Source organism: Rana temporaria, chromosome 12, assembly GCF_905171775.1.
Source record: "Rana temporaria chromosome 12, aRanTem1.1, whole genome shotgun sequence".
In the NCBI taxonomy this organism is placed as follows: domain Eukaryota; kingdom Metazoa; phylum Chordata; class Amphibia; order Anura; family Ranidae; genus Rana; species Rana temporaria.
Window position 1 is genome coordinate 99,530,516 of NC_053500.1, and position 26,206 is coordinate 99,556,721.

The 26,206-nt window shown below is 41.7% G+C and overlaps 1 protein-coding gene across 1 annotated transcript in view; it reads right to left on the minus strand.

Moving 5' to 3' along the window:
- Positions 1–917: 917 nt before the first annotated feature.
- The window catches only part of MRPL45 (mitochondrial ribosomal protein L45), a 189,403-nt gene continuing 164,114 nt past the window's right edge, over positions 918–26,206 (minus strand). Inside the window, exon 8 of the mRNA XM_040329829.1 lies at positions 918–1,531. Coding sequence (XP_040185763.1) covers positions 1,433–1,531 — 99 coding nt within the window. The 3' untranslated portion in view covers positions 918–1,432. The remainder of the gene's footprint in view (positions 1,532–26,206) is intronic.

Here is a 26,206-nt window from a genome sequence, read left to right on the forward strand (position 1 = left end):
TTTCCGGGTCCGCTCTGTGTGTCTCCGTCGGCTCAGCGGGGATCCCCGCTCAGCTGTCGGCGGATAGGGTGGTCCTCGCACACAGTGCAGGGACCGCCCTGTCTCTGCTCCGCTGTCCCCTATGGGGAACCTGATGCAGACGGACCGTCTGTCCGTCTGCATCAGTTCCGCTCCGCCGAACGGAAGAAAAATAGGGTTTCTTCCGTTCGGAAAAGCGGATCCCGACTGACGCGGACGCTAGCGGATGCTCCATCCGCTAACGGACGCGTTCCCATAGGGATTCATTACAAGTCCGTTAACGGACTTGTAATGAGCGGACGAACGGTCCGCTAGTGTGAAAGGACCCTTAGGTCTCAAGAAATGAGATAGGCTGCCAGTACTTCAGGTGTGATCAATTTCCAGATATTGGCAACATAGCTTGTGGACTCTATAACTTTCACAAAGACCAAATAATATACACCAATTTGTACTTATTTTTACCAAAGATATGTAGCAGTATAAATTTTGGCCAAAATTTATAAAGAAAAATTCCTAATTTGCAAAATTGTATAACAGAAACAAAGAAAACTTAAATTTTGTTACAGAATTTTCAGTGTTTTTTTTTTTTTTTTGCGCTATAAAAGAAAAAAAACAACAGTGATTAAATACCACCAAAATAAAGCTCTATTTGTGTGGAAAAAAGGACAAAAATGTCATTTGGGTACAGTGTTGTATGACTGAATAATTGTCATTCAAATTGTGAGAGCACCAAAAGCTGAAAATTGGTCTGGTTAGTAAGGGAGTTTAAGTGCCCAGTCATTAAGTGGTTAAATATCTACATCTATATTTGCTATTGCAAAACGGTTGTGCTTTAGCAATTATCTTTAGAATGCATGTTTGAGTCAGGTCTAGCTAAAAGAACACAACACACACACATGCATACTTTAGTAGAGACTTTATTCCAGCAAATAATTTCAGGAGGCTAAATGGTTGCAGTAAAATACAAATGACCATTAGTGAATAAAAACTACAGAACAGTACAGTACACATGTAAGGGTTGTATAAGTAAAAAAAAAAAGAAAAGTAGGTTGTTCAAATTAACCAAAATTAGTGCTCAAATACTGTGTGTATATGCTATTAATTGAATTTTCCGATAACCTTAGAAACATTATGCACAACAGGGCCATGCTGGCCACTTGTGCTGTTGTATGACTGTTTTTTTTGTATGTTGTCACTTTGCAAAGGACATGTTTTTAAAATGTAAAAAAAAAAAAAAAAAATGTATTAAACATATAACATTTAAAGTATTTTACAGAAAGGTCTTCTGTCGTGCCTTCCTTAGCAATTTCTGTGATTGTCCATCATTTGGTATATTTGCTTTTGGTATGGCAACAAAGGATAAGTCCCAAGATTTATAATGACGAGTCACCAAGTCAGACAATTGGAAAAGTACTTATTTGTACCACTGTACTGATGCAGGCTCTTTCTTCTCTAAATCCAAATCTTCTAGCTCCTGCCAAGGTTTTAATTCTGTACCTGGTAATACCACTGTCTGCAAAAGAACAAATAACCACATCAGTTGAGTTAATCAATAATGCTGGCTGAAATTCATGTATGATGCATACAATACTTAATCAGTCTTTAAACCCAGACTAAGAAAAAAACCTCATTACATGCTATACAACAGTATTCATATTGACAAAGCCACTAAAGCATTTGTTATGTATAGAGTGACAAATACCTAGTTGTTCCTGCCTTCAGCTGTCCCTCCCACCTTCAATGTCCCTAGTGCAGTTTGGTTCCTTCAAAGCTCCTAATTTTCTCAGTTTTATCCATGTAGACCACATGACTATAGAGTCATAAATGTGGGCATATACACAGTGGTAAATTACATTTCCCCTCCCTCCTTCATATCCTCCTATTGCTATGCCGATATGCCGATACTATTGAGTATGCCGATTGATTACATTCACTAAAATGCACAAAATCGTAGTTTTAATATAAATCGGTATTAAATATATCAAATGTGGTATTATAGATGAGGAGCAGTGGCCGAGATATATTAGAATTAGGTTAAAAGAAACGTTATTCCTAGCTCGCAAGACTATAACACTTAAATGGATCCAACCTTCACCTCCTTCAGTCCGTAAATGGATGCAATTGGTAAATCAGCTGTTGCCTTATGAAAACCTTTTGTTTAACCACTTTACCCCCGGACCATTTGTCAGCCTAAAGACCAGAGGTGTTTTTACATTTTGCCACTGCGCTGCTTTAACTGTTAATTGCGCGGCCATACAATGTTGTACCCAAACAAAATTTGCGTCCTTTTTTCCCCACAAATAGAGCTTTCTTTTGATGGTATTTGATTGCCTCTGCGATTTTTAAATTTTTGCGATATAAACGGAAAAATACCGAAAATTTTGAAAAAAAAATTTGAAAAAAAAAAAAAAAGATATTTTCTACTTTTTGTTATAAGAAAAATCGAACAAACTCAATTTTCATCGGCGTCATCCTTTCCATTGGGGACACGCGTGGATTCGTGTGCTAACTGGGCTGCAGGATCTTGTCTTGGTAGTCCTATATAATATCCTCTGCTTTATGGAATGAGGATCTACAGACTGCCTTTTTAGATTTACCTATTTACTTACCTGCAACCAGCCCAGTATATTCAGCACTGAACTACCACGCATGTATACCCCCGGATTTGAATTCTCATTGCTTACCAGCAATTGACTGCCCCAACACCATTACTTTTATAATCCCGTGTTTATGATAATACCCCCACGATAGGCTGGATCAATACACTTTGTGTATACCCAGCCACTGTGGGGTTAATACACGATCGTCGCTTGCTTACTCCCAATGCGGCCTATTTATGCAATATCTTATGCTCCTGAGGAAGCGCTAAGCGCGCAACATGTAGAGCAAGCCCTCCATTAACCTCCGGAATACTACATGGGATATACAACTCAACATTGTACCTGTAACTGTGCTTTTCAAACGAAGCTTGTGTATAATAAGATTGTATATTTGTTGCTATTATCCTTGTAGTACCAGTTACTGACCTAATTTCTATATTTTGATTTTACGTCTGTCTGATTTTATGATATTTCATATTAATAAATTTCTAGTTTTCTATACAAATTGTACTGTGTGCCCTCAAAGCCCAATTCAATAGTTTCCCACTCAAATTCTCGTAATATCGGGGCGTTGGCACATCATTTATAGGTGCATTCGCAGTATCACCCTGCGACATATGCACGTTAAAATAGGCCCTTCTTTTTCATACAAACTCAATTTTAGTCATACATTTCGGCCAAAATGTATTCAGCCACGTCTTTAGTAAAAAAAATGCCAATAAGCGTATATTTATTGGTTTGCGCAAAAGTTATAGCGTCTACAAACTAGGGTACATTTTCTGGAATTTACACAGCTTTTATTTTATGACTGGCTATCTCAAATCTTGAGGTGCTAAAATGGCAGGGCAGTACAAACCCCCCCCCAAATGACCCCATTTTGTAAAGTAGACACCCCAAGGAAACTGCTGAGAGGCATGTTGAGCCCACTGAATATTTTTTTTTTGTACCAAGTGATTGAATAATGACAAAAAAAAAAAAAAATTACAAAAAGTTGTAACTAAATGATATATTGCTCACACATGCCATGGTTATATGTGGAATTGCACCCCAAAATACATTCTGCTGCTTCTCCTGAGTACGGGGATACCACATGTGTGTGACTTTTCGGGAGCCTAGCCGCGTACAGGACCCCGAAAACCAAGCACCGCCTTCAGGATTTCTAAGGGCGCAAATTGTTTATTTCACTTCTCACTACCTATCACAGTTTTGAAGGCCATAAAATGCCCAAATAGCACAACCCCCCCCCCCCCAATGACCCCATTTTGAAAAGTAGACACCCCAGGCTATTTGCTGAGAGGCATGTTGAGTCCATGGAATATTTAATATTTTGCCACAAGTTGTGGGAATATGACAATTTCTTTTTTTTTTTGCACAAAGTTGTCACTAAATGATATATTGCTCACACATGCCATTGGCATGTGTGGAATTACACCCCAAAATACATTCTGCTGCTTCTCCTGAGTACGGGGATACCACATGTGTGGGACTTTTTGGGAGCCTAGCCGCGTACGGGACCCCGAAAACCAAGCACTTTTTTCATTTTATTTTAAACTGTTCCTTACTTTTTTTTTTTTTTATATTTTGTATTGTTATCTTAGGGCATGTAAATATCCCCTATGATAGCAATAGTTAGTGACAGGTACTCTCTTTTTGAAAAAATTGGGGTCGCAACCTGTGCCTAAAAAATAAATATGCCCAAACATGGGGGCATCCTTCTGCAAAAAAAGTAATGCCGCGTACACACGGTCAAACTTTTCCACGGGCAAGCCTCCGTCGGAATTTCGACCATATGTACGCGGCATTAGGAGCAAAATCGCTGCTCCGCCCCTAATGCCCCCATGCTTCGGCATATATGCTCTTTTTTTTAACTGTGGTGGTGAAATCACCTCCTACAGCGTTGGAGTCGCGGCTTTATATATTGTGGGAGCAAACGCTGTTGCTGTCACGCTAAATAAATCCGCGATGCAACTGAATGGCGTACCTGCTAAGCAAATGATAGTTACATAGTTAGTCAGGTTGAAAAAAGACACAAGTCCATCCAGTTCAACAACAAAAAACAAAAATAAAAAAACACAGTAAAATCCTATACACCCAACTCCATACCCACAGTTGATCCAGAGGAAGGCAAAAAAAACCAGCGGAGCATGATCCAATTTGCTACAGCAGGGGAAAAAAATTCCTTCCTGATCCCCCGAGAGGCAATCGGATTTACCCTGGATCAACTATACCTACAAATCTTAGTACTCAGTTATATTCTGTACATTTAGGAAAGAATCCAGACCTTTCTTAAAGCAATCTACTGAGCTGGCCAGAACCACCTCTGGAGGGAGTCTGTTCCACATTTTCACAGCTCTTACTGTGAAAAAACCTTTCCGTATTTGGAGGTGAAATCTCTTTTCCTCTAGACGTAAAGAGTGCCCCCTTGTCCTCAGTGATGACCGTAAAGTGAATAACTCAACACCAAGTTCACTGTATGGACCTCTTATATATTTGTACATGTTGATCATATCCCCCCTTATTCTCCTCTTCTCAAGAGTGAATAAATTTAGTTCCTCTAATCTTTCCTCATAGCTGAGCTCCTCCATGCCTCTTATCAGTTTGGTTGCTCTTCTCTGCACTTTCTCCAGTTCTCCTATATCCTTTTTGAGAACTGGTGCCCAAAACTGAACTGCATATTCCAGATGAGGTCTTACTAATGATTTGTACAGGGGCAAAATTATATCTCTGTCTCTGGAGTCCATACCTCTCTTAATACAAGAAAGGACTTTGCTCGCTTTGGAAACCGCAGCTTGGCATTGCATGCCATTATTGAGCTTATGATCAACTAAAACCCCCAGATCCTTCTCCACTACAGACCCCCCCAGTTGTACTCCCCCTAGTATGTATGATGCATGCATATTCTTAGCCCCCAAGTGCATAACTTTACATTTATCTACATTAAACCTCATCTGCCACTTAGTCGCCCAATCAGACAGAGCATTGAGGTCGGCTTGTAAATTGGAGACATCCTGTAAGGACGTTATTCCACTGCATAGCTTGGTGTCATCTGCAAAGACAGAAATGTTACTTTTGATCTCAGACCCAATATCATTTATAAATATATTGAAAAGTAAGGGTCCCAGCACTGAACCTTGGGGTACACCACTCATAACATTGGACCATTCAGAGTAAGAATCATTAACCACGACTCTCTGAATTCTGTCTTTCAGCCAGTTTTCTATCCATTTACAAACTGATATATCCAATCCTGTAGACCTTACCTTACACATGAGCCGTGTGTGCGGAACTGTATCGAACGCTTTTGCAAAATCCAAATATATCACGTCCACAGCCACGCCTCTGTCCAGGGTTTTACTTACCTCTTCATAAAAGGAAATCAGGTTTGTCTGACAACTTCTGTCTTTCATGAATCCATGTTGTCTGCTGCTTAAATAGTTTTTTTCCAGCAAGAACTCATCCATGTGGTCTTTTATTAAACGTTCCAGTATCTTCCCAACTATAGAAGTTAGACTAACAGGTCTATAGTTACTTGGTAAAGACTTTGTTCCCTTTTTAAATATGGGCACCACATTGGCCCTGCGCCAATCCAGTGGTACTATTCCTGTCTTTAATGAGTCCCTAAATATTAGATACAGTGGCTTTGAAATGACAGAGCTCAACTCACCTAGGATCCGTGGATGGATGCCATCAGGTCCAGGTGCTTTATCCACCTTTATTCTGTCTAAATATTTCTGGACCATATCACTTTTGAGCCATTGTGGATTTGGGGCTGTGTCACTCCCACCCCCATTTTGGACATGAGCTCCCCCATGCTCCATTGTAAACACAGAGCTGAAGAAAACATTTAGTAAATTTGCCTTCTCTTTGTCCCCAGTCACCCACTCTAGATTATTTTGTAAGGGGCCTACATGCTCAGACTTCACCTTTTTACTATTAATATATTTAAAGAATTTTTTGGGGTTTGTCCTACTATCTTTTGCAATCTGTCGTTCGTTTTGAATTTTTGCATCCTTGATTTCCTTTTTGCATATCCTGTTATATTCTTTGTAACATTTAAACAACACTAGTGTTCCTTCATTTTTATATTTTTTAAAAGCTACTTTCTTATTGTTTATAGCTTTTTTAACTTTGACCGTGAGCCACATAGGTTTTATTTTTAGCCTTTTAAACTTATTGCCCATGGGAACATACTTTGCAGTGAGGTTCCACACAGTCTTTTTGAAGAATTCCCATTTCTGTTCTGTGTTCATCTGTGCCAATAGTCCCTCCCAGTCCAAGTCCTGGAGAGCAGCCCTCATCCTTGGAAAATTTGCTCTCTTAAAATTTAGTGTTTTAATATTTCCTGTATGTATTTCTTGCTTATAGTTAACATTAAATGAAATCATGTTATGATCACTGCTACCCAGGTGTTCCTTTATCTGAACATTAGTAATAAGCTCTGCATGGTTTGAAATTATCAGGTCCAACAGGGCATCATTCCTAGTTGGGGCCTCAATAAACTGCACCATAAAATTGTCCTGCAATAGGTTTTTAAATTTTTGTCCTTTAACTGTCCCAGAAGTGCCATTAATCCAGTCAATTTCTGGGTAGTTAAAATCCCCCATTATTATCACCGTCCCAGACCTTGCAGCCCTTTCCATCTGTGCAAGGAGCTGAGTCTCCACCTCCTCATTAACATTGGGTGGTTTATAACAAACTCCAATGATTAATTTTGAACTACGCACATCTGTATGCAGTTCCACCCATAATGCTTCAGCCTCATCACACTCTCCATCAACCAGGTTCTCTTTCACGCTTGCTTTGAGGTCACTTCTCACATAGAGACAGACCCCTCCACCTTTCCTTTTTACCCTGTCTTTCCGAAAGAGAGCATAGCCAGGAATATTAATAGCCCATTCATGTGAGGATTGAAGCCAAGTTTCAAGCAATACCGATTACATCATAGCTCTCCTCATGCATCAGAGCTTCCAGCTCACCTGTTTTGCTTGGCAGACTTCTGGCATTGGTGAACAAACACTTAAATGTATTGTTACATTTTTCTCTGGTGTTTTTCATATAATTTATAGTAGTACAAATGGCACTATTATTTCCAATGGCTGTTTGCAACATGGGAACTTTCTTGTCACCTGCCATAACCCTCCCCCCATCTATCCCCATTCCACTCTCCATTAATGTCTGACCACTAACTGACCTGTCTGCTCGATGTAATTCTAATTCATCAAATGATGGTTAACAATAAAACAAACATTACAGTATAACATAACATACCTGCAAAGCAAATACAATAAAACATTGTAAAAATAGAGAGAATAGATATAGAACAATAGTGGGTGGACAGTAGAGAGTGAACATAAGAGAACAATAAAGAGGAGAAAAATTCAACCACAACTATTTTTGGATTTTTTTTTTTTTTTTTGTGTTATTGTGTGAGTTTTATTTTTTTCACTTTTATAAAAACTGTAAGAAAACTGTAAACTGAATGTTGCAGATTATGGTCTCTCAAAATGTGATGGCCATCACATATTCCGAGACCCTGTGTTAGTGTGCCTAGGACTGTGTGGTGCTGTACCCTACGCTAAAACTCAACTAGTGTGTGGTAGCGTTTGAAACATACACCAATAAAGAGACCAGGTTGGTCAGGACAGTCGGGACAATAAAAGCGGGTGTCACGCCTAAATCCGAGTTTGCTGCAGACACAACATCTTCTTTGGCGGGTTCTTTGGGTAGGGGTACCAGGGAGGACAAAAGGAAAATGCCTCTCATACAGCCGGCTCACTGCATTTGCGTTAGGAAGGTGGGGCACAGCACCATCTGGAAACAGAAGGGCTTCGACGATCTCTTCCTGGAATTTTAGGAAGGATCCAGTCTGTCCTGAAGCTCTGTATAGCACATGAGCGTTCAGCAAAGCCAATTGAAACAAATAAACAGACACTTTTTTGTACCAGCGTTTGGACCTACGGGCAATTAGGTACGGCGCCAACAACTGGTCATTGAGGTCCACCCCTCCCATGTTAAGGTTGTACTCGTGGATACAGAGGGGTTTCTCCACAACACCAGCCGTCGTAGGAATTTGGACTGCCGTGTCTGCGTGAACAGAACAAAAACATTCCGTGAATCCCTCCACTTCACTGCTAACAAATTATTACACTGTAAGCAGGCTCTCTCCCCCCGACTAAGATGGGATTCTACAAGCCGTTGGGGGAAGCCACGGCAATTAGGTCGCACGGTGCCACATGCGCCAATTCCATAATCAAAAAGGCGACTAAAAAGTGGTACACTTGTGTAATAATTGTCCACGTACAAGTCGTACCCCTTTCTGAATAAAGGTGACACCAATTCCCACACTATCCTACCAGCGCTCCCTATGTAATCTGGGCAATTCTCCGGCTCTACGTGACTGTCTTTTCCCTCGTAAATCATAAAGCTAGATGTATAGCCTGTTGCCCTGTCACAGAGCTTATACATCTTGACCCCGTATCTGGCACGCTTGCTGGGAAGGTATTGTTTGAATGACAAGCGGCCAGAAAACGTATTCAGGGACTCATCAACGCAGACAACTTGATGGGGATTATAAAAGGCTGCAAACCGTTCGTTGAGGTGGTTTACGAGGGGCCGAATTTTGTAGAGCCGATCGAATCCAGGGTCTCCCCGAGGACGACAGAGTTCATTGTCACTGAAATGCATGAACCGCAAGATCTGCTCGTATCGTGTCCTGGCCATGGAGGCAGAGAAAATGGGCATATAGTGAACTGGGTGCGTGGACCAATACAACCGCAGCTCACTCTTTTTAGTCATGCCCATGATGAGGGAAAGGCCCAGAAAGATCTTAAATTCGGAAACCGTAATTGGCTTCCAATCTTTGGCAAGGGACAGCTGGGGATTAGCGGCGATGTATTGACCAGCGTACAAATTGCTTTGGTCCACAATAGATCTATAGAGATCTTCCGTGAAATACAGCGAATAAAAATCCAGTGACGTAAAATCAACTATATCCACCTGAATTCCGGGTTGGCCAGTGAATGGGGGAAGTACGGGTGCTGCAGAAGTGGTGGGTATGAAATATGGGGGGAACTAATGCGCAAAACCAACCTAACCAAGGCAGGACAAGAACAGAACAAATAAAATAAGCAGCAGCCACTACTAATAGTGCTCACACACTGATAGCAGATAATAAAATGGGGGGTGTAGTGGCGCTTGCAACTAAAATCACTAAATAATATATACACTATTTATAAAGATAGAATATGCTAAATAAACTCCGCCTCCTGGCGATGGTAAAAATGTGTATCACTCTAAACCGGAATACCATCCAACAAAAATATCATAATGTGGAAGATATTGAGAGTGAGCAAATAATGAAATCGGTGTGACCAACGTGCCAATGACAGCACAATGGTCCTAATTAATGGCAAACTTCAAATCCTGAGCATAAATCACTTCCTACAAATCCAAATAAATAATGTGACAGTCCATAAAGTGCTTCATCCACAAGTAGTGCAGTGTGCAAATATGCAAATAAATATCCGGTGACTGAATGTCCAAAAAAATATATATAATAAATAAAAAAGTGAATCATTCAGATTATAGAAACAATCCAATATATGTGCTGTAGTGAAAAAATAAAATGTATACCCAAATATAGTCCACACAGGGATCCCTAGAGACAAGTGTCAGAGGGTCCCAATGAAACTTTTTAAAATATAATTTCCGTGTCCAGTGCACAAACCGTGCAAGAGTGAAGAAAACTAAATTCCAGTGGCCAGTTCAATTAATGTATTTCTAAAGTGCATCTGTGCTCTAGTTGCTGTAACATGCAGAGTGCTGTGGTTGCAATCAGCCCGACTCTCCACGGTGACCAGGGATATATGTGCTAGCCCCTTACCTCAGGGAGGCTATAAATAGCCTAAATGAATGGTTCCCAATAGAGTCTCCCACAGTCAGCCAAAAGATCCACTTCAATGAACTCACAGGCTCAGCGCGATGATTCTCAAAATAAAGCACAGGGATGCCTCCATAGTGTACGATTATTACAAAATTTAATGAAAGAAAAGTAAACACTTACAAGCAGTGCTGTAAGAACAGCATGTAAAGTGGCGTGTGCGTTTTCCTGTGTCCCCGCTCTGTGGCCGCGAGCGGGTGACGTCACCAACAGCCCTCCAACGTCCTCACGCGTATCGCGACAGCCGACGTCGCTTAATCATAGGATGGAGGGCGGCTGGTACGTGGGTGACATTTATAGTAACTTGCTAATGAGCGCATAGGAGAAAAAGGCCAGCGAAACATCACAATAACATAACCGCAATGCCGCCAGGCCGATCTCAATCGCAAACACAACAATCCATTGATATACATTAAAATTATATATAAAAATATAAAAACATAGTAAAATGCCCCCTCTGGTGGTTGAGGGAGGACATGCGTGATTGCAAATAATTGGAATACAATAGCAGATAAAAGGGTGCGCCACTACCCCCTGCTGGACATAAAAAAATATATATCATAGAAATCTAGATTCCTAAGCTTAAGGAAACAGGACAATGGGAAAGAAAGATAATTGATCCAGATATGTACCAGACCATAAGAGGACAATAAGACACTAATGAGTATAGCAATGTGCCTGATACTAGCAGATGATCTCAGAGGGAAGGATGATACTTAATATTCAAGAAATTGTCAATAAAGGAGGACTGGTAAATAGATATGGATAAATGTTACTAAAATATTAATAAAAAACCCCAACAAGTATTGTGTAAAATCCATAAAATAGCAAGTAATAAAATACTCACTAAAATCCTATATTAAAAGGATAAAAAACGTTAAGAGGAGAGTAAAGGGATAAAGTCTTAAAAGTTAGAGATAAAACAATTAAGATCAAATTCTACATTATGCCCATGTGGCGTTAAAGTGCACAATTCGTGTATCCAGCGGGATTCTGCCTGGCTAATTTTCTGCACTTTATTATCCCCTCTCCAATGGGGTTTATATTTTTCTATACCCCACACCATTAGTGAGGATGGATCTCTGTTGTGGTATTGGTCGTAATGGCGGGACAGACTATGCTTAGGGAACCCATTTATTATGTTTTGCGTGTGCTCCCGCAGTCTTTTCCTCAATTTTCTCTTTGTTCTACCAACATATTGAATCTTGCATGGGCATTCCAGAAGGTAGACTACCCCTTCAGTCTCACAGGAAATAAATTCTTTAATTTTATATTCCTTCCCTGTGAAGCACGATTTAAAATTTTCTTTTTTCTTTTTACTCTCTTTAGTACGCTTACAGGTAAAACATCTTTTACAGGGATAGTATCCTTTCTCATTAAAAAATGAAAAACTTTTTTTCTCTGGAGGGTCAAGTACATTTTTGGCAATCATGTCCCGTAGAGTAGGGGCCCTCCTATATGTGAATAATGGCTTTTCTGGAAGTATTGAAGCCAGATGTCGATCGGCCCTCACAATGTGCCAATATTTCCTACAGATCGCCTCTATCTGCTTATGCTGCACGTTATAGTCCATTATTAGGGGTACTCCCCCCATGTAGGAGTTTTTTCTTGTAGAGTCCTGGATCAGTGTATTTCTATCTAGGGTGACCACATCTTGTATCTTTTTCTCAATAAAGTCAGATTTGTAACCCTTTTCCACAAATCTCTTGCCAATAAAGTCTGCCTGTTTCAAGAATACATCAGTTTTAGTACAATTTCTCCTTAGTCTCAATAGCTGACCCTTCGGTATATTGTCTAACCAGGGCGTGTGGTGACAGCTATCTAAAGGCAGGTAGCTATTTCTGTCCACAGTTTTAAAGTGCGTTTGTGTTACCAGTTTAGTTCCTTCTTTGGTAATCTCCAGATCAAGAAAGTGAATTTTTTCATCGCTAATCTCCCAGGTCAGTTTGATATTTTTTTCATTTGTGTTCAAATAAAAGCCAAAGTCCATAAGACTCTCCCTGTCTCCTGCCCAAATAATTAAAATATCATCAATAAAACGCCTGTATAAAAGTAACTGTTGCGGTTTTCTATTATATAAAACATCTGCTTCCCATTCAGCCATATACAAATTGGCCACACTTGGTGCATACTTCGCGCCCATAGCAATACCGCAGATTTGCTTAAAGTAGTCATTTCCGTACCAGAAATAATTGTGATCTAGACTGTAATCCAGACAATTGCAGATAAACTTTTTTTGTGTGGTTTTTAGGTCACTTAGACCATTCAATGCCCACTCGGTGGCTTGTATTGCTTCTTTATGGTTGATAATTGTATATAATGAAGATACATCAGCTGTTGCCAAATAAATAGAATTCCCATCTATTGAAATCGTATCCAATAGCTGGATAAGATGTTTTGTGTCTCTGAGGTACGATTCCGTCTTTTTCACTAGAGGTTGCAAAAACCAATCTATGTATTCACCTATTCTGGCACCTACAGAGTTTATCCCATTCACGATGGGTCTTCCTGGGGGATCTTCTCTTGATTTATGTATTTTGGGGAGCGTGTATAAGACTGGAATTTTGCATCCCAGGGGTTGAAGATATTTAGCTTCTTTTTTGTTCAATAAGCCTTTCTTGGTTCCTCTTTTTATAAGGCTTGCTAAATCATCTTTATAACGAACTATTGGGTTCCCTGGTAGCCTCAAATACGTTGTATTGTCACTCAGTTGACGTTCGATCTCTCTCTTATAGGCCTCTTTGGACTGAATGACAATAGCTCCCCCCTTATCCGCTTGCCTTACGACCACGTCATTTCTTTCATCCAATTTTCTTATACCATTCTTGATGTCTCCCGGATCAGAGATTCTCTTAATTTTCAAGTCCTGTAGGTCTTTTAGTACCATCCGTCTGAATACTTCAATATGTCCATCATTGCTAATTGGTGGGTTGAATACCGATTTGTTTCTCAGGTTACTAAACACCACATCCGTAGCTTCCGTGATATTTCTTGTTGTACCCTCTCCTGGTTTGTTCATCATATACTTCTTAATGTGGAGGCTTCTCGCAAATTTGTTAATGTCCACATAGGCATCGAATTTATTAAAGTTTTTCTTTGGGGCATATTTAAGGCCCTTATCCAATACTTTTATTTCCTCCTTAGTGAGTTCTACTCCACTAATATTGACAATCCCTTCTCCTATCAATCTCTTTTTCTTCTGCTTCTTTGCTCCCGCTCTGCATCCTCTCTTTGATTTTCGTGTCCTCCAGACTGATTTTCTTGGGTCCTCCCTGGTGTTCTCCTCGTTTTCTCTTCCTTGTCCCGATTCCTCTGAGCATTCGGATTCCTGTGATCTCCTTTCCTCATATCGCCTGGTCTGGTTTCTGGACTCCAATTCCGTGATCTCTGTACCCCATTCTCCTGGTGACGCCTGGGGGATTCTCGGCATCTTTGCTCTAAAAAACGCCTTGGTGATGCGTTCCTATTTTCTCTTCCATACGAGTAGTGGCGATTGGGTGTTCTATTTTCATAATGCCTTGGTGTTGTACCTCCTCCACCATCATCTCTTCTTAGATGGTCATATTGGTTATACACTGGTACATTATATGAATTTTCATAGACCCTTCTCTCTTCCTGTTGGTAATAGTTTCCTTCCCGTCTTGGATTTTCATAATGATAGGCATCCTGATATGCCTGGTTTCTCCAAGGTGGTGTCCGTGATCTCCCCCTATTAGGCATATGTTGGAAAGGTCTAGGGGCATTATATGCATTCTGGTTTTGCCAGTTCTTTTTCCAAAAGGGTTTCCAGCCATTGTTGTTCCCATTTTTTCTCGGTTTTTGATTCGGGGTATTGGCCCCTTGGTTTCTCTCCATTGTATTGGTATTCTGATTCGTTTCTTTATCACTATTAGCATCAAGTCTTGTATCCTGTTCCGGAGAGCTCCTATTCGAGGTAGTTCCTACTTCTTCTAGTTTATTCTGCCACTTAAATACCAGATCATCCTCATAGTCTTTCATATCCCTCTGGTATTTTCTTTTTTTCCTAGCTGCTGTCTCCTTGTCTTTTTGTTCCATGTCCCGTTGTAATTGTTTAGACAGAGCCAGAAATTCCGGAAGGTCCTTACTACTTTCCAAATTAGTTTTTATTTCTGTCATACTACGATCAATGACTCTGATTTTCCGTTGTTTCCTCTTAATCAATAGTTGTAGCAGCTCTAGACCTTTGTCATTGAAAAACTGGAACCACTCATCAGTGGATTCCTTATCAGTTAGGCCATCATTGATGGGTACATCCCATCTCAATCTTCTTGGGATTAATCTATCCTTGATGTACTTCTCATGGGTGGCAATATCCCACCAAGCATTTATTTTCTTTTCCATCAGGTGGCCCATTTTCCTGAAACTATTTTCAATATTTCCACCTGGGTTCTCCTCGGGTTTTTCAAAGATATTATCCATATCTAATTCCCTATTCTCCAAAAATTTAAATACCTCCATGGTTTGCTGCACAAGTGATGTAGATCTAACAACAAGTATGAAATATGGGGGGAACTAATGCGCAAAACCAACCTAACCAAGGCAGGACACTGCACTACTTGTGGATGAAGCACTTTATGGACTATCACATTATTTATTTGGATTTGTAGGAAGTGATTTATGCTCAGGATTTGAAGTTTGCCATTAATTAGGACCATTGTGCTGTCATTGGCACGTTGGTCACACCGATTTCATTATTTGCTCACTCTCAATATCTTCCACATTATGATATTTTTGTTGGATGGTATTCCGGTTTAGAGTGATACACATTTTTACCATCGCCAGGAGGCGGAGTTTATTTTGCATATTCTATCTTTATAAATAGTGTATATATTATTTAGTGATTTTAGTTGCAAGCGCCACTACACCCCCCATTTTAAGAAGTGGTGGGTACCCAATCAGGATTGGCGAATGCAGCAGGAAGGGCACTATGGGGACGGGCCTGTCTTTGTCGTCTTCTTCTTGGTGCCAGCGGGACACTACTTGTGCTTGCCACCTCTCCAGCTTGAACTGCACTTATGGGACTCGCCACGTCACCAAGTGTTACTGCAGTGCTGGATGTATGACCAGGATGTACTAGGCCGCTGGTGCTTGCCAGTTCACCAGAACGAATATCGGCGCTAGTACTTCTCTTCTCTATACGAGAGCCCTGCGGTCCTTGCACCTCAGCGACAGCAGAAGATCGGGGTCTGGTACGCCTGACCCTAGCAGGGACCACAACTTCGTCGTCAGAGCTATCTGTCAGGGAGCCACTGTCGTCTACAGGATCGTATTCTGAGCTAGAACTTGACAGATGCGTGACCTCCTCCTCACTATCTGTCAGGCTCAGAAACAAGTAGGCCTCTTCACCACTGTACCTTCGATTTGCCATTTTGGGCTCTAAATTTAGGGGTACAGTGGTAAGATTCATAGGCAAAAAAGCACCTGACCTGTTAGCGATCGCAGAGATCAGGCCTGACTCTGTGAACGCTGCAGTTATGTGTTTTTGTGTCAGTGATCGATCGATCGATACTGCACTTGGGTGGGCTGGGCAAAGGGGCTTAACGCAGGTGCTAGCAGGTATCTGGGCTGATCCCGCTAACAATGCATTTTTGGGAACCCTAAACTGCAGGGGACGCTAGTATAGATCTGATCAGATCAGGTATCGACGCGGTCGGCAACTAGTTAAGTGAGCACAGGGGATGCCCACAAAAATATAACAAGGTTTGGAATGTATGGCGTTCTTTAACCCTCACTATCACCGATATCTGAAAAGGATCACACATTTTACCTGGTACCTGAATTAATGCAAGTTTATTTTTATTTAGTAAGTGAATAGTGAGTGCTAGATTTCTAGCTTTAATACTTTAAAATTAATTTGGTGTCAACAACCTTTTATATTCAGGATTGTTATGATACAATATACATACACTGAAACGTACTTATTCTCATGTTTGTGTACTGCACTCTGTACTTTACAAGGCTCATGTTGAGCAAATGTTTACTGTACTACTTTCGAACTGTCAATAAAAAAAAAAAATCAAATGTAATTAATATCTGTAAATTAAAAAAATATCATGGATGAAGATCCTGTCTGAACAAAATGAAAGCTAGTGTCAATCATCTTTGACTCTGCCCATACTATATTAATGCACAAAATACACATTTGATGTTCAGAAAAGATTTATGGGGAGCTGTAAACCGTTTAACCACTTCCCACCTTCAGGACATCCTGGACTTTGAGTGGAGATATCTGAATGATGCCTGCTGCTGCAGGCATCATACAGATATCTTTTTTTTTTTTCAGCAGAACGATTCCCTTAAAGGAAAAGCCATCATGTTTAGCCGCTTGATCGCTTTTATAGGTGGCAGGATGGTCCCCAGTCATCCCTATAACCCTTGGAGGCAGGGAAAAGGCTGAAGCTTTGAAATGCGTCACCTGACATGTCCAAATGTCACTTCCGGTTCACAGACTTCCCTGAGCTTGCGGTCCACGCTGGTACGCACTTTCGGTTTCTGGGTCTTTTTATGAGAGTAGCCATTTGGCGTTCCTTACTTTTAAATACAATCTCTCGCCATATGCTGCACTTAGTCTGGTGCACCTGGTTCTTCTGCCTGTCTTCCAGAGTTATTTAGTCAGACATTTAATAAAGATGTGTTAAAATTTATGAAAAGGAGAGTCGATTTAGGATAGTCCTGAGCATACCTATATTATATAGAATGCGAGGAATCACTAAGAGATGATGAAATGGCATTTGTCCAAGTAGCAATAACGATTTGAAGTAGTCAGAAAGTTATATCCACATCCCTGCAACACCCAGATGAAAATGGGACCCTGATGCGATCTTGATTGATGCAGGTCTATTGCAATTACCGTATCTATCGACATATAACAAACATACACTTTTTCTCCCTGAAAATAGGGGGCAAATCACAGGTGCGTGTTATACGCCGATAGTGTACCTTGGAGGGGGATGAGCACCACCGGAATTCACTGAGCGTCATCTCCTGTTTACTCGGCTCTCACATCACACACACACAGTCCCGCCTCCGCCACCGGCATTTGACCAGTGTTCTGTCTATTACAGAAGCTGGTTCAATGCCGATAGCGGAGGCGGGACTGTGTATGTGACTGCCGAATGAAAGCTGAGTAAACAGGAGATGATGGCTCTGTGATTTCCTGCACTGCATTGATGAGAGATGGTGAGGCTGCAGATGGGCATCAGTCTGCATTGATGGGAGATGGGCTGCAGAAAGGCACAGATCAGGCTGCATTGAGCCTGCAGATGGGCACTAATCATCTGGCTCTCCAGATTACTTCACTCCCTTGTTTTTGCGACACCGTGCCATCGGCTCAGGGGGCCAACCATGGAGCATTTGATGACCGTCCTGTGATTCTACCTCAGCCACGCCCTTTGATTAACTGGGAACAAATTGTCAGTTCTAGCTCACCTCCCTGTCACACTTAGGAGAGACAGCTGTATTTCTGCCATGTTGCTGGACAAGGTCTTATGAACCATTCCACTACTGCGTTATTATGCTCACGTGTATTCAGTATAAGATTCTTCAAGAAAAAGTGAAAATAGAATAAAAATAAAATTTCTCCTCAGGGCGCTGGGCCCAAAGGGAGCCATACGTCCATTCTCCTTGCTAGGCAGAACGAAACTGAGGCTGCATGCTGCAGTGAGGAGGGTTATGTCTGGAGGGACCGCCCCCTGGCTGTTCAACTCTGTTAATGTAACATGTATTTAATGATCCAACATGTTTCTGCCTAGTCCTCATCTGTAAACAGGGAACATAACCCACTTGTCAAGACTTAAGGAGCTGTGTCCGTCCATGGACGATAAGAGAAATAAGATTTTTAATACAGCTTACCTGTAAAATCCTTTTTTGGGAATACATCACAGGACACAGAGCTCCCACCACTCTTCGGAGTTATTGTGGAACACTTAATGCTTTGCTAAAAAACTCCTCCATTTGGGAGGGGTTATATAGGGGAGGAACTAAATTTTAACTGGGTTTGCCAGTGTCCAATCACCTGTGGTGACTACATAACCCATTAAGTAATTAAGGCTCTGTGTCCCGTGATATATTCCCAAGAAAAGGATTATACAGGTAAGCTGTTTTTCAAAATCCTATTATTTAGTCATTGTACTTTAAGATATAGGTGCACGCCCAGGCAGGGGAGATAGTGCAAAAACTTTGGTTAAATCAACAATCACAGACTTACTGGCACTTTAATATGAAATGTTTAATTTATTGCACATAATTATGTTTATGGTATGGTATTAGAGGAATTTTCTAAGTTGCTTTAGGTGGTATACTCACCTCTAGACCTACCATCGGACTACATCTCCCTCATCGTCATCTGTCCAACAACAGACGCTCTGCTTCTCGTAAACCTGGGAATCCCCCGGCTCTTATCCCTGAACGTTTTGCCACCATTCCAGAGCAGATCGAGGCCCATAATACTATTAGTACCAATCTCCCAGCTTCTGTTAATGCTTCTTTCACAGTCCACTCCAGTCCTTTAGAATCTCCAGTTCTTTCTAATCCTGTGTCTGAGGTCCCTACCGTTTCTCCTAAGCCAGGGACCAGTTTAGCTAAACATGCAATCCATCTTCCACCCTTATCATCTCCAGTCAGGATAACTGACTCGCGACTTGACAATATTTCACTATCCCACCCAACACCCCCAGTTCCTTCTTTTTTAGTGATAGCCCCCCTGTCCTGCCCAAAAAGAAAATTAGACACAGAGGCAGAAGAGGGGGCAGAAGGAGATGCCGAAAGGAGGGGAAAGGTACGAAAACTATCAAAATCTTCAATCTATCCGACCACACCCTAACTACACCCGAGGAGTCCTTGCTAGCTCGAGGCCTTACCTTTGCACCTATGGCCCCACCTAACCCTTTTACCCTATTTTTAGATCTTAATAGGTTTATTCGGAATATCACAGTTAAGCGTTTTTTTAACCTCAAAACCACCAATGCCACGTTGGATATCCCTCCCACTGATACTTGTCCTATTAGTCAAGATCTTTTCCAAAATTGTAGTGTCCCTGAAAAAATGGCCCTGGATCATCTTGAACTTTTGTATACAGAAGATTCTGACGACTACGTCGAACTACTTACTCAACATCTTTCTACGTCACCACCAATAGTACAAACTAAGTTTAGACCGAAATCTATATTTTATCCTACTTACTCAAAAGGGCCATACATACAAAGTTTTTATCAAGTAGTCTACAGCGAAATCCTACGTATGTGTGAACGGACCACCATACATAAACATTCCTCCAACCTTTCAGTAGCAGAAAACACTGCTCTGAAGCGACTTACTGAAAATAAGTCCATTATTATACGCCAAGCAGATAAAGGAGGAAGTATTGTGATCCAGAATTTGACTGACTATCAGACAGAGAGCTCTCATCTCCTATCCGACACTACCACCTATCATAAGCTAAATATTGACCCTCTGCCGGTCTTTTCACAAGAGGCTCATGATTTGGTTAATGTAGCAAAAGCTGAAAGATTGGTAACTAAAACTGAAGTTGCCTTTTTACTTCATGACTTTTATAAGAGGCTGTACTTTTATCATTTACCTAAAGTCCACAAAAATCAGTCCAATCCTCCTGGGAGACCTATAGTGGCAGCAATGGAGAGTGTCACCAGCTATTTTTCTATCTACATAGATCATTTCCTACAGCCTCTAGTGGTGAACCTTCCATCCTATATCAAGGATGGCTTACATCTACTTCAGATGCTCCAACCCAATCAGTGGGAAAAAACCTACCGCTGGCTTTCCCTGGATGTAGTATCATTGTATACATCGATACCCCATGATGTGGGCATCCTAGCTACTCAATATTTTCTAAATCAATTCCATTGCTTAATTCCCGACAGGTCCATTTTTTACTGGATTTGCTCAAATATTGTCTCACACACAATTATTTCAAAAACAATGGGGAGTTCTTTATTCAGATCCAAGGAACAGCCATGGGGGCCAATTTTGCACCCAGTTATGCAAATCTCACCATGGGCTTTTGGGAACTTCACTATATATGGTACAATAATCCCTTTGCCTCTCATCTTGTATATTTTGGCCGATTCATAGATGATATATTCATCATCTGGGACGGCCCCGATGAGCTAATCCCCAAGTTCCTTGAACATTGTAATTCCAATACCATGGGCCTATCATTTACAGCAGTCACTGATGAAAAAACATTAGCCTTCTTAGATCTAGAGCTCTCGTATGATAATACCACCATCTGCGCCCAGAATTTTGTGAAACCTACTGCAGGCAATTCCTTCTTACACTATCAGAGTTGTCACCATCCATGATGGTTAAAAAACATCCCGAAAAGCCAATTCTGCCGCTTGAAGCACAATTGTACTAGACATAAGGACTACATCACTCATGGTCTTAAACTAAAGGACAAGTTCTCTGAAAAGGGATATCCTGAAGACCTCATCGAAGGTGCTTTTCAACAGTATTCCACAACTGAATTAGCTCCCAGAATGCATAAGACACAGGATGAAAAAGAAGAGAAAACCACAATAGTGCGCTTTGTCACACAGTTCCACAGTCAATTCAGACAAATGGAGAGGATCCTTGCCAAACATTGGCCTATATTGAAAGAGGATCCACATCTAAAATCCTCTGTCTGAACGTCCGACAGTAAGCTACAGAAGAGCCAAAAATATAAAGGCAAGCATAGCGCCCAGCAAGATTAACAACAATAAAAACAGAGGTAACAGCAGCACCCCCTCTCTAACATTCTTTCATATTAAAGGGATGTATCAATGTAAGAAAGCCCGATGCCTCACCTGTCCCCATGTAACCCATCGACAGAAAGATTTCACGTGTAGAGGCAAGCAGTACACCTTACCAGATTTCTTCACATGTTCTTCCGAATATGTGGTGTACTGTCTTACCTGCCCCTGTGGCCTCTTCTATGTGGGCCGTACTATTCGGACATTACGGAAGAGGTTCGGCGAACACCGCAATTTTGTAGAAAAGGGCCTGGATAAGTACAGTGTCGCTAGACACTTTAAAGAGTTCCACCAACAATCTTCTTCGGAACTTCGTGTTTGGGTTATAGAGGCCATCTCCAGACTTCTCCCTCAGGCCGAAAGATATAAAAAATTATGTGAAATGGAAAACTACTGGATTTTCACGTTAGATTGTTTGTCCCCCCCGAGGCCTGAACGAGGGTCTGGAGATCAATATTTTACTGTAATATTTTACTGTAACATTTTACTGTAATATGATCTTAATTTAATATTTTATCTGAATAACCTATTCTTTCTATAGTATTTTAAGTCCCTTTTCACAGATCATAGACCATGCCAGTCCCCATTTGAATATTTTCCGAATCTAGTGTCCCCTGTATCACATACTTTCATATGTAGCCACACATCTATCTGTGCAATTACATCTATGCATGTACGCATGTGTGTTTACATTCATGCGCTCATGTACACGTATACATTCCTATGTGCATGTGTGTATATCTATTGATATATGCCCACATCATCTTGCACTTACTGCACAGATAACGTATCTTTTAGTGTGCATCCACTTTTTAGTTTTTAGTTGTTTGTTCCAAAATTGATCTTCATAATTAATTCTAAAATAACTGTTCAACAATTTTAAACTTTAAATGTTATCATTACATAATAAAGGGAATCTTTGTTTTTCGCCATTTCCTATAGGTATAAATTGCACCTGTCCCTTTATGACAATTCATATGTGTTTACATATTTTTATATACACACACGCTCTTTACCATAATTTTAATCTGCACTAGTGTGTTAATAATTTTCTAATAATCCCTTGAAGATCTGTCTCCTGTTAATGCATTCTCGATTTGTAAAGACGTGTCCCTTTTTCTCTCGAGTAGATTGTTTACGTTTGCCCTTTGTATCAAGTTGATTTTCCGTGTGCTCCTGTACCAACCAATCAGCTCTGTTCGAGCTGTTCTTCTGTCCCTCATCCAAGATGGCCCCCATAGAGCCTGACGAAGAGGCACGCATGCACCGCCCCGTGACCTAACCCGGAAGTGACGTCTCGCTGTTTGCTCTCCATGGCTGCGTTCCACCACGCCGGTCTACGGCGTCCCTGCATTCCCCTGCTACACCAGCGCTGGATTACCATCTGAGGGTTCCCAGATACGCCGCACCTGGCTTCAGCCCGCGGATTGCCCACTATGCTGACTGCCTGAGCATAAGTCCACCTGGCAAGATCCATACAGCGGAACTCATGTACCCCGGAAGCAAGCCACGGATGACACTTATTCCCTTTGCCTGTACCCCCTGCAGTCTTGTGAGTATTCCCTCATAAGAATTGTCTATTTTGTGTCTCTCTAATACATTTTATACTACGCTTAAAGGGCTCCGCTTTTTTTCCCTATACATCACTTACATCAGTGGAGACACACCCTAAGAGCGATCTGTGGGTATCACCCTTTTGGGTATAGTTAGCGCCACAAACCCCATTTTCAGTTTTATTTCCAGAGCCCCCTGTAGGGGACTTATTAGGGGAGGCTGCAACCTACTTTGTGTCCTAAGTGCTGATCTACATTTATTTTACGAAGTGATGAAATGCTCATAGCTTCCGGTTTCTTAGACCATAGAGATGATTGGAGCGGTTCTGGTCTCCGATCAGCTCTATGGTCAGCTGGCGAAACCACCGTTTCCTTCCATTGCCTGTACAACCAGTCTGTCAATTAGCCGCTAGGATTGCTTTTATATGAAAGCCGACCATCGGCTGAAAAAAAAAACACGATATCAAGATGATGCCTAAACCTGTAGGCAACATCCCGGTATAACCACTCATACCTGTATGTTGCAGGTCCTTGTTAGGTATATATTTTAATATATTTTTGTATGTTTTCATCTGGATGTATTTATCCAGATCCTCCCCAAAGAGTCATTCCCCATGGGGAGACTGGCCAAAAGTTTTTTACATGGTGCCTCAGCTGGCCAATCCTGGCAGAATCCTGCGCATGTGAACCAGCTGGAGTGTGAGGCGGGATGCCTGCTGAATAGAATCTCTAATGGCATCTAGTGTAAAACATAAGGCCTTAGGCAGGTTCTCCCATAGTTTAACCTGATTCGGAGGAAGATCCTTAAGCCCTTGCATTACCTGCTCCTTTAGAACCTGACACATGTCAACTGCTGCCACAGCAGGTTGGGTTACTGAATTAAACACACATAGAGAAGCTTACGTCCCCCAAAAGATGCCGTCTCCGTTAATGCAGACCTCTTCAGGCATCTGAGGCCATTTAAAAAATCCCGCTCTGCACAGTTAAGCAGCACGTATGCCGCATGTGCCCGCTCGTGTACCACGCCGCCCCCTTTCTCCTTCCAGTCGTGAACTCAAAAAGTGAGCCACCTGCGTGCGAGTAGGGGAGATGGAGGTACCCGTGGCCGAAAGGGGGGAGACTGGACATGGCAGACTCTGCAGCGGAAGAAGCGAGCTGCCCAATGTGCTGCTGACACTGAGCTTTCCGTTTTCTGGAGCATGGAAAATCAGCTCTTTACTCCCTCTAGTGGTGGAGACAGGCAAAACATGCACTACTCATAGGAGAAAGTGCTTAAGATTTTTTTAAACTTAGGATTTTTCTTCTTTACCTTTTCCCCGCCGCAGGACTGCTGAAGACCAGACAGTACCAATCTTGACCCATCACGGCGGGTATGTTGTGTCAACCTTCAGGGATCTGGTTTCCTACTTAAAGGAGGCCTCTCCTCTGGACCTTGTAAAAGACTCTGCCAGAAACTGTTGTGCATTTTAGCATATAGCAAACGTGCTGGATCCCAGAGCCCAGTCTTCAAAGAGAGACATTACAGGCAAAACCGCGCTCTTCTGCGAGGCTCGGGTACCATCCTTTTTAGCGTATATGGCTTTTTTGGATGGATCCAGGTGGGGAACTCCTTTATTTGTAGAGCTTCTTCTTAGCACATCCTCATCACAGTAGTGACCAACACCTTAGACACTGGTGAAAAAAGGTACTCCCCTTATAGGAGGGGTTATATAGAGGGGAACTTGTCTTCATTGGGTGTGCCAGTGTCTAATCACCTCTGGTGAGCTATACAACCCACTATGTAATGATTAGAGACTCTGTGTCCCGTGGAGTACGAAAAAGAAAAAACAAATTAACATTCCAGGCTAGGGTCTCTCAAAATGCGATAACAAGGTAACATCTTTTGAGACCCTTTGTGAATGTGTGCCCTAGACTGTGCCGTGCTGTACCCTATACCAAGAATCCATTAGTGTGTGGTAGCGACGGAAACAGTCCTGGATACAGAGACCAGGTTGGCCAGGACAGGAGGGACAAAAATAGCAGGCATCACACCTACGGTATATCCATTTTTTTTGGGGTGCTCTTTGGGTAGGGATACCAAGGGAGGACATCTGGAAAAATGCCTTCAATGCAGCCGGTTCACTGCATCTGGGTTGGGATATTGGGCCACAGCATCTTCTGGATACAAAAGGGCTGTGATGATCAATTCCCCCCATCCAATTCTGGAATTTACAAGTCATTTTGTCGCACTGTGCCACATGCACCATTTCTAAATTTAAAAAGGGGTCTAAAAAGTGGCACCCTTATGTAAAAATTGTACAAGTGGAACCCCTTTCTGAATAAGGGTGACATCAATTCCCAATCAATCCTGCCGCTGCTTCCCAGGTAGTCTGGGCAGTCACAGGGCTATATGCTGCTATCTTCTCCCTCGTAAACGAGGAAACTCTATGTATAGCATGTTGTCCTGTCACAGAGCTTATACATTTTGACCCCATATCTGGCACGCTTGCTGGGGAAAAACTGTTTGAAAACAAGGCAGCCAGAAAATGTATTTAGGGACTCTTCTATGCAGACAGTTTGTTGGGGTGTATACAAGGCTGCAAATTTTTCATTCAAGAGGTTTACAGGGGGCTGAATTTTGTGGAGCCAATCACACAGAGGACAACAGAGTTTATTGTCCTCGAAGTGCATAAATCACAATATTTGCTCGTATCTAGTCCTGGCCATGGCAGCAGAGAACGTGGGCATTTGATGAATTGGACCAATATGACCACAACTCATTCTTTTTAGTAATGCCCATGTTGAGGGACATTGCTAAATTCTAAAAATTTTGAGGGTAAAATTTGGGTTTGCAGTGACAAATCGCCTGACATATAAATTTCTTTGGTCCACAATAGATCCATACAGATCTTCCGCGAAAAATAGCTAAAAAAATACAAAAAGGGAGTTAAATGTGCCGTTTCCACCTGAATTCCGGGTTGGCTAGTAAATATGAGAAGGGGGGGGGGGGCGATTACAGGTGCTGCAGAATTTGTGGGCTTCCAATCAGGATTTGGAAGGGCACTATGGGCCTGTGTTTGAATTCTTGGTGGTTGCGGGACACTACTTGTGCTAGTCACCACATGAGCTTGGATTGCACTTCTAGGACTCGCCAAGTCACCAAGTGTTACTGCAGTGCTGGTTTGTCTATGACCAGGATGTACTTGGCCTCTGGAGCTCGCCAGTTCACCAGAAGGTAAAGCAGCACTAGTACTGGCACTCTGCTGCATACGAGAATCATGCGATTTTAGCACGCTTAGCAACCTGGGAATGGGGTCGGGTACACCCGACCTTACAGGGCCCTCT